The sequence below is a fragment of the Trichechus manatus genome, unplaced genomic scaffold, assembly GCF_000243295.1.
Source record: "Trichechus manatus latirostris isolate Lorelei unplaced genomic scaffold, TriManLat1.0 scaffold00048, whole genome shotgun sequence".
In the NCBI taxonomy this organism is placed as follows: Eukaryota; Metazoa; Chordata; class Mammalia; order Sirenia; family Trichechidae; genus Trichechus; species Trichechus manatus.
Window position 1 is genome coordinate 10,712,660 of NW_004443984.1, and position 12,818 is coordinate 10,725,477.

The window sequence follows — 12,818 nt, forward strand, 5'->3', positions numbered from 1 at the left end:
CCCTCTCTCTCTCTCTCCCTCTACGACTCTGTTGTAAGTCAGTTCTGACTTAAGTCGAGTATCTGTTTTCTTTTAAGTTTTTATTATTATTGTCTTTGATTACCAGTATCTTTATAAATTTGTTCTTTATTTGTCTTTGGGGGTTGGAAACATTACATATAAACGTATAGATATATTTAATACATATATATGTACGTAAACAAATACTCAAATCATAAAAATTTTCTCCAGCAATAAAGAAGAGTTGGACAAAGTTGGCGTTTTGTCAGTTGTGGTAATATCTTCACCTGGGAATGGTGATAGCGTTTCTAGTCAGAAATTTAGTGAGAGTTGTTTCTATGGTCCTTTTCTTTATGTATTTCACGATAACATCTCACTGTTACCCGAATCTGCCTACCAACTTTAGCGAAGTGATCAGCTTTTGGGTCCAGGTTTTCAGGCAACTGAAGCTGCTGATTTAGTTTAGAAAAAACTTCAGTTAATCCTCACTACAAATTATAATATTAAACATCTGCGAGTGAACATCTGGAATGAGAACATCAGCAGATTACGTGCTTCAATATTGTATGTAGGACGTATTACTAACAATAAGATGTAAAAAAAAAAAATCACGAAACAGATGGTTATAAGTGTGGTTTGTCCTGACTCGGCTACGTTGTAAGTCGGGGGACTACCTGTGTCAGCAGCATTATAAGGAATATATGAGTTACTCATAATCCTTTCAGCAAATTCATGATTTTAATTTTTCCACCTTTCTTTCTAGTCTTTGTCTGCATAGATGCACAGATTTTATAATTATAATCATCTTTTGGTTTCTGCTTTTTGGAGTTTTATTCATAAATGTATTTCTTTTTACCTTAGTCTTTATAGTTGCCACCATTATTTTTGCAGTGCCCCTTGATCTGAACACTTAGATTTTTTTCAATTTTTCTGTTATTATAGATTATGCTGCAGTTAATTTTTCTGATGTACCTTGGACATGTTTCTTCTTTTGAATTGTTTCTTTAGAACCAGAAATTGAGAATTCTTTTATAGCTGTGTTGAGCATAGTGGTTAAGAATATGGTTTTAGACACAAACCTGGCTTCATCAGTTAGTAACCGTGTGACTTTGGCCATGTTCCAAAACTCTCCGAGCTTCATTTCCCTCATTTGTAAAATGCAGCACATGATACCTCCCTAATGTCTCTCTGAGCATTTAGTATGACGGGATATGTACAGTGCGTAGCCCAGTACTTGGCCTTTGGGAACTGTGCAGTACTGTATGCGTAAACTGCCATATTTTTTCACAAGTAACGTGCGTTAATTATTTTTTTGCCAACTGTGCAACCCCTCTGTGTGTTACTTTTATAAGCGTGCCATGCCAGTTTTTTTTTACATGCTGCTGACTTCAGTTGACACCAAGAAGGCATAATTAAACTATGAAATAAGCAGACCTAACATACCTAATGGTTTCACTTAAGATGATATAATAAGGGGTTTTTGCATTCAACTGTTGAGCTAATGGGCTGTAATTATGAACTTCGTAGAAACGAATGCACAGTCTTGATTGTTTATTTTCTGATTACTGGGGGACTACCAAACTTGATCTGTGACTTTTTGACCGTGGTATACCTTTATTATACAATTATGATCAAAAGTAACATTTTCAGGCTATTTTTATACATATAAGCAGGATATTTAAAAAAATGAACAGAATGATATGATTTACCTGTAATATGGGAGGACGGGTGAATGAGACCGAAATTCACTTCTGGAAGTGTCACGAGATGGACGTGTGTGATATATGTTTGGACATGCTATGCCAGAACTGTTTTACTTAATTTCATCGTTTCCACACATTATATGTGTGGGTGTGTTGTCTGAGAAAAATACGATACTCTTAATATCTGTAGTATTTTTTCTTTTTTTTGTTTATTGTTGTAGTTTAAGTGAAAGTTTACACTTCAAGTTAGTCTCTTATACAAAAATTTATACATACATTGTTATGTGACCCTAATTGCTCTCCCTATACTGTGACAGCACATTCCTCCTTTCCACCCCTGATATCCCATGTGCATTCAATCAACTCCTAACCCTGTCTGCCTTCTCATCTCATCTCTGGACAGAAGCTGCCCGTTTAGTCTCATGTATCTACTTGAGCTAAGAAGCACACTCTACACGAGTATCATTTTATGTCCCACATTCCAGTCCAATCTTTGTCTGAAGAGTTGGCCTCGGAAATTGTTTTAGTTCTGGGCTGATAGAGAATCCGAGGGCCATGCTTTCCAGGGTTCCTCCAGTCTTAGACCATTAAGTCTGGTCTTTTTACTAGAATTTGAGTTCTGCACCCCACCTTTCTCCTGCTCCATCAGGGACTCTCTGTTGTGTTCCCTGTCATGGTGGTCATTGGTGGTAGCTGGGCACCATCTAGTTCTTCTGGTCTCAGGCTGATGCAGTCTCTGGTTTATGCGGCCTTTTCAGTCTCTTGGGCTAACACTTTTCCTTGTGTCTTTGGTGTTCTTCATTCTCCTTTACTCCAGGTGGTTGGGACCAGTTGATGCATCTTAGGTGGCTGCTTGCAAGCGTTTAAGACCTCAGACGCCACTCACTTAAGTAGGATGCGGAACATTTTCTTAATAAGCTTTGTTATGCCAGTTGACCTAGATGTCCCCTGAAAGCATGGTCCCCAGAGTACCCCCCCCCCCACTCTGTCCCTAGAAGTGTTTGATTGTATTCAGGAAACTTCTTAGCTTTGGTTTAGTCCAGTTGTGCTAACTTCCACTGTACTGTGTGCTGTCCTTCCCTTCACCTAAGATAATTCTTATCGATTATCTAGTTAGTGAATAACCCTCACCGAATGTCTGTAATATTTTGATTAATACTCACTTCCAAGGAATGGGGTCCTTTAGAATGTTTTATAAGACTACAAATAAATTTGGCAGACTTAGAAATTTTTCCTGCATCCTGAAGCAACCATGACTTTGTGTCTTCTGAAGCCAAAGCAGACGTTTGTCTGGTTTTTGCTTTTCCATTGGCTCCCTGCTCAGGTTGAGTGTGTGTGTGCTTGAGAAGATAGCTTGCAGATTAGATAATCGAGCTGAGAGTAAAGCTCATTTGAAAGACATGCTACAAGTGGAGTCAAAGAAAAGCCTGGATTACTGTGAGCAGCCATCTAAGATACTCCACTGGTCTCACCCCTTTGGGAACAAGGGAGAATGAAGAATACAAGATACAAGGAGAAGATTAGTCCAAAGGACTAATGGACCACAACTACCACGGCCTCCACCAGACTGAGTCCAGTACAACTAGATAGTGCCTGGCTACCACCACTTACTGCTCTGACCAGGATCACAACAGAGGGTCCTGGACAGAGCTGGAGAAAAATGTAGAACAAAATTCTAATTCACAGAAAAAGACCAGACCTTTGCAGAATGGGGTGAGCAATTAGGGTCATATAACAATGTATGTATAAAATTTTGTATGGGAGACTAACTTGAAATGTAAACTTCATTTAACTACAAGAATTAAAAAAAAAAGAATTATCTATGTTAGATCAAATTGACAACAGCAGCTCAAGGTTTGATGGGAAGCGTAGGGGGTACTGAGTTGAAGATAACGGTGATGGAAAAATTTGGATGAGAATAACAGCACAACTGGAAGAATGTAATCAATGTCACTGAATTGTACATGTAGAAACTTTTGAAATGGTGTAACTTTGGCTGTGTATATTTTCACAAAAAAAAAAGGTCCTCCAAGGTCGAGAAGGGAGAACATTGACATGTTGTGGGGTTGTTAACCAATGTCATAAAATGGTATGTGTACTGACTGTTTAATGAGAAACTATTTGTTCTGTGAACTTTCATCTAAAGTACAATTAAAAAAAAAACAAAAAGTCACAGCCTTGAAGCTCTGCGGAGCAGTTCTACTCTGCGCATGTGGGGTTGCCATGAGTTAGAATTGACTCGATGGCAACTAACAAAAAAAAGCCTGAATTAGTTCTAGGTGCATCAGCCAATGGGCCTTGACATCTTATAGGCAAAATTTCTCTGATAATACTGTTAATTTTCCATCTTTTACCTCCTCAAGTTGTTGGCTCTCCTCCTTTTGGATATTATTTGTATTATGTAAATGATTGTGAAGGAAAAACTGTTAGCTATTACATTTGTTCAATAAGTTTTCTTTTGAAGACACCAACTTCAAAACACTGTTTGGAAGCTTACCCGGATTGTGCTATCTCAATGCATTTCTTCTTTTTCAGGATCCCATTTCTTCTACTAGTTAACTATAATTGTTGATGGAGTTGGATTAGTAATTTCTTATTTGTATCTTTCTTGTTTTTTGAACTAAATGATCTTTCTCCAACACCACTTGTAAATCTGAATTTCTGAGTCCTCCTTTCTTTAAAGCGCTCTTTTCAGTATTAAAAAAAACTACCATTAGAGAGCATTGGTAGCCCTTTGGCTTTATACCTCTTCTTCCTAATGGTCTCCTGTCTGTCTTTCATGTCAGAACACGCTGTTGCAGCAGCTGGGGGTTGCTCCTTTCTCTGAGGGCCCGTGGCCCTTGTACATTCACCCTCAAAGCCTCTCCGTGCTCTCACGCCTCCTGCTCATCTGGCAACATAAAGCTGGTGCTCAAGGTGACCCTGATGTCCCTGAATGTCTTAAAGTTTGGGACAGGTAAGATATCTCCGCGAGAAGGCCCTGTAGAAAAGATGATTTACTTTTTTGTTGTTGTTGTTCAACTTCTTTGTAGATAGTCTCTGACTTTGAGAAGTGATTCTGATGATCATGTTGAGAGTGGTGAGGGTGGAGGAGTATGTTTCTGATAGGGAGAAGATGTGCTGTTTAAATAACAGAAGTACATAAACTGTGGTCTGGAAAAGGAATCTTACTTTAGTGCATGAGGGATTTGATTATAATTATTAGATAGAACCTGAATCCTGGATATAACCAATTTTATTCTGACCTGGATTTTGAAAGACAGGGAACAGGTAAGCCAACTCTATCTTGATTATTTTGCTTTCAACATGAAACCACTTACAGTGACTTGCAATCTTTTTTGGACAAATTTTAAAGACTTTCTCTACTTGAGGGAAGCTCAGATTAATCATTTAAATCCTCTTTAGATGGATGTATATTTGCCATTTTTGTTTACATGGTTATGAGTCTTCAAAGCAGTTTGTTTTCCTAAAAGGCTTTTCTAGTCTCCAGTCTGGGATCAAATAGCTCTAATGCTGGATTTGAGAAATCATAAACCTCCTTGAATGCCAAACACCCACAATATTTTCCTGTTGGAATCTTGCAAAAAGGCGAGGAAGTGGGGGGTGAAGGGAGAGACCCTTATTAAAACACAAATCTCTTTCCTAAAAGCCAAAGGCAATGGAAATAGTTGGCTACTTTTGGTCCATTTGTATAAAAGCACTTCTGACAAGTTCACTGAATAGTATAATTTCTTTTTTTCTTGTTTTATGGTCTTTTGAGTTATTTTCAACTATTACCATGAAATGATCTTAACCTGTAGTGTAAACTCTGAAACTGAGATTAAACTATAGAATCAAAGTACAAGGAAAAATAATTGAATTGACTCTACCTGCCCAGGTTCATTTTTGGGGAGTTTACAATTCTTTCTGTTGGCACAGATTTCAAGGTGGATGTTAACACTGCTGTGGCCACAGTTTGAGAGAGCTGAAGGGTTCTTGGAAACGTTTTTCTGGTCCATTCTGAGTTTTTTGTAGCCAAGATTTAGTTTTTGTCTTCTCTTTAGCATGTAACTTTTTTCCTTCCTTAATTTATCTTAATTCCTGGGTTTAAGAAGTTTAACTATTTTAGTGCTTGTCATTTTAACTGTTGCGGATGTTCTGACTTTTTCCACTGGACATATGCTCCTTTTCTCTGTTCTCTGTGATAGGTTTTTGTCTACAATGAAGCAGAATGCCCTGCAAGGGGTGGTGCCCACTGAGATGGAAGATTTGAATATAGAGCACCTGCAGCTGCTGCTTCTCATTTTCCACAACTTCACTGAGAAAGGCCAGCGAGCCATACTGACCCTATTTGTCCAGATCATCCAGGAGCTGAGTGTCAACATGGAAGCCCAGATGCGCTCTGTGCCTCTCATTCTGGCTCGCCTCCTCTTGATCTTTGATTACCTGCTTCATCAGTACTCTAAAGCCCCGGTATATCTGTTTGAGCAGGTACAGGATAATGCATTTATTTTGCTTTTCACTTAACTGTTAGTGAGAGCTTTATTCTTCTCAAGAGTTGCCATGGCCCACAGCCAAAATGATCTCCTTGCTTTAGGTTTCAGGTGTTTGTTGTGGGAGGTTTATGCTTAGGATTAGAAAAACCACCGGGGCTTGTACACGTGCACTTGCACTTTATGTTCAGCCAGAAGTGATAAATGTAGATTATCTGATTTGATGTGTTTGTTAAAATTGAATTACAGGCTCCATTCACAGGTGTTATCCTTGATTTACTCCACTTTACCTGTGTCTAGCACAGTGCCAGGGAGTCCTGGTGGTGCAGTGGTTTAAGTGCTCTGTTATGACCTGAAAGGTCAGCGGTTTGAACCCATCAGCTGCTCCTTGGGAGAAAGATATGGCAGTCTGCTTCCATAAAGATTTACGGCCTTGGAAACTCTATGGGGCTGTTCTACTCTGTCCAATAGGGTCGTTGTGAGTTGAAATCAACTTGATGGCAGTGAGTTCGGTTTTTTGGTTTAGCCCAGTGCCCTCAGTGAATATTTGATTGTCAAGCAGTAAATTTTGTGGATTGGTAGATTCTTCTTATGAGGATCTAAAATGAGGATAGGAAGGCCTGTTAAAGATTATTATGTCCAGCATTTTGTAAAACGTTTCATTGAGCACTATTCCCTTCATGCTTCATCAAAAAATGCTTCCTAAAATGAGCCTTAGGAAAATCTGTTAAGTTTCCATTTTGTTGTGTTGAATTTCCCAAACTCCGACATACCAATCTAGTATCATGCCCGGGTTGACAAGTAGAATGGTGACTGTGAATCTTTCTTAATTTGAGTATTTGTGTTTCAAAAGGTACAGCATAACCTGCTAAGTCCTCCTTTTGGGTGGGCAAGCGGATCCCAGGACAGCAGCAGCCGCCGGGTGACCATCCCTCTCTATCATGGGTTCAAAGAAGTAGAAGAAAACTGGTCTAAGCATTTCTCATCAGGTCAGAAAGAAGATTTTGATAGAAAGTGCCTCCTATAGGATTTTTGGTCATTGGTGTAGTCTACTCTGTATTGGAAGCAAATACTCACCTACATATTCAAAACGTTTTCTCCCACATACTCCATATTTGTTTAAAAAAAAAGGTGTTGAGACACAATTTATGCCATAGGGTGGAATATATGGATTCTTGTCACTCTACTAAATAAATTTAATTTTTCTCATTTCCCTGAGGGATGTAGTCCTAACCCACAGGCTAAATTTTGTTTTGCTCCTTGATGGTATACCACTCTGAAATTAATAGTAACCATGACATTCTCTCCAGTGTCTCATATAGCAGTTGTCTATTCTTTTGATGAGGTGCCTCCTGTGTTCATTTCTAGTGTGTGTTTGCTTTCATCTTGAGGATTGTTAGGTAGTAAGTACTTTGTGGAAACTTTCATGATGCCTTTACTATGACTTTACTATCATTGTTACACTTTTTTATTAGTTAGCCCTGTTGATATTAGAAAAAAAGCATTTAAGTTTAATGCAATGTAATGATAAAATTTTATTGATTAACTTCATGATTGTAGAGCACCTTAGTTAACTTCGAGAGCAGTAGTCTCAACTGGGGATGATTTTGCCCCTGCAGGAGTCATTTGACAATGTGGAGACATTTTTGGTTGTCACAACTGGGAGGGTGCTACTGGCATCCAGTGGTGGTAGGCCAAGGATGCCTACCATGCACAGGACAGCCCCCACCATAAAGAGTTATCTGGCCCCAAATGTCAGTAGTGCCAAGGTTGAGAAACCCTGTTCTAAAGTATTTTCTAAGTTTAATATTTTAATCTCTTAAACAGAGTTTATGAGAATGAAAACATTCATTTAATAAGTATCTTGTTTTTCAGATGCTGTACCACAACCCAGATTCTACTGTGTCCTGTCTCCAGAAGCCTCAGAGGATGATTTGAATCGACTTGATTCTGGGGTACCAGGAATTTTAAAAGCCCGTTTTACTTATGGGTCAGATGACTCTGTGACACTTCTCCACTAAAATCAGCTTGTCAGGGGAAAGGGGTGACTTACATTTTGTAATGAGGAATTAAGGTCTCTTTTAGAATTTGGGCTTATTCTAAAAGGAAAATGTGATTTTGAGATATATTTGCTGGGCCCATTTTTGCTGTAGCAGAGGCCTTTCCTGGTGGTTGACACTTCTGACACATTATTCCTGAAGACTATCTCTGTTAGCATTTGTCACCTATGCAGATATTTTAATGGACAGATATTGCTGCCTCATTCTCTCGTTCTAAAGCATGAAACTGTGTGCTTACAATAGCCTGCACACTGACTTAAGGTTACTGAGTGGGAATCTGCCACAGTGAGAAATTAATGACTATCATTTGATGAGCTGTTTTGTCAGTCATGGGATTAAGTATTAGTGCACTGGAAGTAGGAAAAGATATTTCAAAAAACAATAAGGAACGATTGTCTTTCTTGGTGTTAGGCATGTGATGTTCTGTTCTCCAAACTTGTCAAGTACGATGAGCTTTACACTGCATTGACATCCCTGCTTGCAGCTGGATCCCAGCTTGATACTGTCAGGAGAAAGGAAAACAAGAATGTAACAGCCCTGGTAAGACCACGGGAGCCTGGATTAATTATATCACTGGAGAAGAGTTGGGCTGTGTTTGATAACTGGGTAGCAATTCTCCTACCTGAAACTTTCTTCTGTTTAATTCTGGGAACTAATAAGTTTGTTGAATGTCTGTTTGTAAAACTGACTGGTACTTTGGTATTTCTATGCAGTTTGGGTCATTATTCTCATCTCAGAGATAGGTTTATCATTTTTGTGGTTTTTGTTAGTGTTTATTGAGAGAATTGTGACTTTGCAAGTTAATGGCCATTTAAGTGCCATAGTTCCTCTGAATGCCAGTTGATGGATGATACTGAAAGCCTCATACTTGAGCTTTTTCTATGATCCTGTGAATGTGTCTCTCTGCTTCTGAAAGCCATAACAGCAATTCCAGGCCACAGAAAGGGCCAACTGATTGTGGGTCTGCCAAGGAGAATGTCCTGCTCTCTTTTGGTTTCTTGGTAAATTCTTGGGGAGCCAAAGTTGTCTTAAAACAGAACAGCTTTTTTGGTTTATAAGAGGTGCAGAATATGGAACAGACTATTTAAATGTGTATTTTACCATTTTCTGCTTTATTATTAGATGTACTCTAGAAAGATCTGGAGACCTGATTTAGGAGAGTCAAATCAGTTGAAAATCAGGACTCTGCACAATTCTGTTTTAAAAGTTGTATTTGGAACAGCTACTACTGTTAGGGAGATATTGTGGCAATACCAAATGGTAACTCTGTGACTGCTCCTTTTGCTTCCTCCAGGAGGCCTGTGCCCTTCAATATTACTTCTTGATACTGTGGAGAATCTTAGGAATTTTGCCACCATCGAAGGCTTATATGAACCAGCTGGCCACGAACTCCCCTGAGATGAGTGAATGTGACATCTTGCACACTCTGCGATGGTCTTCCCGCCTCCGGATCAGCTCCTATGTCAACTGGATAAAGGTACCACAGTGTAACACAGAGCTAGCTCCTAAGGGATATTCAAAGCCAACATTGCTCTGTGCCTATGGGAACTTTTTAAAGGTAGTGAAAGTTTTAGACTCTATGTATCAATCTCCTGAACATTTTTTTTTCTTGCTGTCCAAATAGGATCACCTTATCAAACAGGGAATGAAGGCTGAACATGCTGGTTCTCTCATAGAACTGGCATCCACAAAGTGCAGTTCAGTGAAATATGATGTAGAAATTGTAGAGGAATACTTTGCACGACAGGTATGTTAGTATTGGAGCTATAATGACAGAATATGGCTTCTACCTTAGCCTTTTGCCAGGACTAATAAATATCTTGGATATTTTTCAAGATTTCGTCATTCTGTGGCATCGACTGTACCACCATCTTGCAACTCCATGAGATTCCTAGTCTGCAGTCTATCTACACCCTTGATGCTGCTGTCTCAAAGGTCCAGGTCTCTTTGGATGAGCACTTTTCTAAGATGGCTGCTGAAACGGATCCTCATAAGTCATCCGAGATCACCAAGAACCTACTTCCAGCCACATTACAACTCATTGACACCTATGCATCCTTTACTAGGTATGATGGCTGTCTGTCCAGAGATGGCAGAATGGGGAATTTAGATCTTTGGGTGGTTTGTCTTCTGTAGGAGTCTGAAATCCCTCAAATTGAACGTTGTAGTTCTACGTACTATTCACTCTGTGCAGATCCTCCAATGATTCAAGATTTTTTTTTTCCTTTTTATCATCTTAGGTTTTTTTTCTCTTGATATGATGCTTTCTTCTGTAATATGAAGGGGTGCCTGATGAGAGTATTTTCAGATAGTTCAGGAGGGACGTAGAGGAAGTTTAATTTCTATACATTTTAAAATATTTTCTAGCATTTTACTTGTAGGATACAAAGACAATGTAATTTTTCCAAATCCTGTCATTTCTGTTAGAAATGAAGTTCTTTAAATACCAATTATTGTGGTATGCAGTTAGAGAAAAAAATCTTTCTTAATGAAGTACAGATAATTTTGAAATTCAGCTTTCTACAGCAAACGTTGCAAATTGCAGGCCCTGTAGACTTGTTTTGTTTCGTGTGCATACTGTTTAAATATTTTAAAATTCATTTTCAGTGTATAAAAACTGGCATATTACTTACTAATCGAGCTTTCTGGCTTTTCTTAAACTCGAAGAACTGGCAGCACTGGGCCTTACCTCCCATATGGCAGTGGTAGACTAGAGCTGAGGAGTGGCTGCCCGTCACAGGAGTCCTCCCCTGGCTCTCTTAAACTCATTCCTTTCTGTAGCCCCTCTAGGACTTCACTGGTCGGCTCCTGTTCTCTGGGGCTTTTATGCTGAAAGGGGTATAAAACTTAACTAACTCTGTTTTTAGTGTTGAATGCCCTGCAGTAGAGAGAGAACTATTGCCCGAGACAGATTTGGAACAAACAGGAACAGCAAATACCAGTGCCTCCTATGTGCCAAGTCCTTGTCTTGGTGCTGGGATACGGTAGTTAGCCAAACAGACTGCAATTTTGCCCGCTGGGAGTTTCTCTTCTGAAAATAATGATAAAAAGGCTCTTCTCTATTTGAAGGTTTTTAGTAGTAAAGGACAGCTTCTAGGCTCTACTCTGGCGTACTAGGCCAATACTTCCAAAACTGAGCTGTTAGTAGATATTCCTGAGCAGATAAATTTGGGAAATGCTGGGTAAATAAAGTTAAACAGGGTTTTTAAATTAATTAATTAATTAATTTTAAATACTGTGGTTCTTTTCAGAGCCTTTGACATATACATTGCCGGTCTTCTGGGGAGGGAGAGTTGAAAGCAGGGGAAGGATATAGTATTCACTGTTTCCCAAACTCATTTGTTGTGGAATCCTGTTTTGGGAGCATTTCAGAGCATTTGGGAAACAATTGCCCATTAGAATTCTTATAAGTCCAGGAAGGGGCAAGTTGCTATCAACTGCATTTAAGAGATTAGGAAACTGAGATACAGCCTTATTGACTTGCCTGGGGTCAGAGTTCTTCAGCTTTCACATATGTCTGTATTTTTATTTCAGAGCCTATTTGCTACAGAACTTTAATGAAGAGGGAACCTCTGAAAAACCTTCTAAGGAGAAACTGCATGGCTTTGCTGCTGTTTTGGCTATTGGCTCTAGTAAATGCAAAGCCAACACGCTGGGTAAGTGAATGATGTACTTTTGAATACTAGTACTCCTACTGCTCTCCCTCTTTACCTGTCTCCTGGCACTTAACCACTTACTGGAGCCTTTCTGTGTGCCAAGCATTTACATAGGTGTATCTGTTTTGATTTTCACAGTAACTCGCGTAAGTTAAGTGTTATTATTATCCCCTTTTTACTATGAGAAAACTGAGGTTTAGAGAAGTTATTTGCCTAAAATCTTACAGCTTATAAGTGGTGGTGCTGGAAACTAAATCAAGATCAATTGGCTCCAAAGCATTAGGCTATTCTGCCTTTAGCACAGATGTTTGTTCTTCTCCTTTTCATCTGTAGAGACTGGGAAGACTAGCAAGCTGCTGCTTTGTGCTTAGAAGCATCTCTTCCCTAGGTTAGGAACGATCTGGTAAAAGTTTAGGTTGTGGAATCAAAGGACTTGAATAGGATTGGAGTTAAGTGCAGTAGTTAGGTTTACAGCTGTTTGTATTTTCATTAATTTCAAGCATTAAATACCCTCTTAATGTTGAGATATTCTCGTTTTTAGAAGTTAAATGCCACTACTACAGTGCACATTGTTCTTAATGTACGTTAATGATCCTTGCCCTCAAACATTTTTCTTAAGAAAACAGGTCAAAGAGATACCTCTTCTTAGAAGGGGAGCCGATGTTCAATGGTGCTTTTAGCCTCATATATAAAGACTTGCCCTCACTTTGCATCTTGTTTTCACATGTCTTCTTTACTTGTAAGATTAAAGTGAATATGATGGGAAATGAAAATGGTACAAGGAAGATTGTTAGCTATTAAGCAGCTAGCTGGTTCTTGGTGTTAATACTGCTGTTGTATCCATCTAAGCTGTCTTAGTCATTATTTTGACAGCATGGGCTGTAGTGTTTCCTTCTGCGTTTGGGCTTACTTTTTAAGATGCTGTGT

The 12,818-nt window shown here is 39.0% G+C and overlaps 1 protein-coding gene across 5 annotated transcripts in view; it reads left to right on the forward strand.

The window, feature by feature from the left end:
* Positions 1 to 12,818, forward strand: part of UBR4 (ubiquitin protein ligase E3 component n-recognin 4) — a 139,862-nt gene that overhangs the window by 30,863 nt on the left and 96,181 nt on the right. For all 5 annotated transcript variants that reach the window (XM_004377192.3, XM_023732144.1, XM_023732143.1 and 2 more), the window contains 9 exons: positions 4,490 to 4,659; positions 5,891 to 6,173; positions 7,029 to 7,164; positions 8,051 to 8,130; positions 8,647 to 8,775; positions 9,530 to 9,712; positions 9,860 to 9,982; positions 10,072 to 10,301; positions 11,770 to 11,891. In XM_004377192.3, the coding sequence (XP_004377249.1) occupies positions 4,490 to 4,659; positions 5,891 to 6,173; positions 7,029 to 7,164; positions 8,051 to 8,130; positions 8,647 to 8,775; positions 9,530 to 9,712; positions 9,860 to 9,982; positions 10,072 to 10,301; positions 11,770 to 11,891 (1,456 nt within the window). The remainder of the gene's footprint in view (positions 1 to 4,489; positions 4,660 to 5,890; positions 6,174 to 7,028; positions 7,165 to 8,050; positions 8,131 to 8,646; positions 8,776 to 9,529; positions 9,713 to 9,859; positions 9,983 to 10,071; positions 10,302 to 11,769; positions 11,892 to 12,818) is intronic.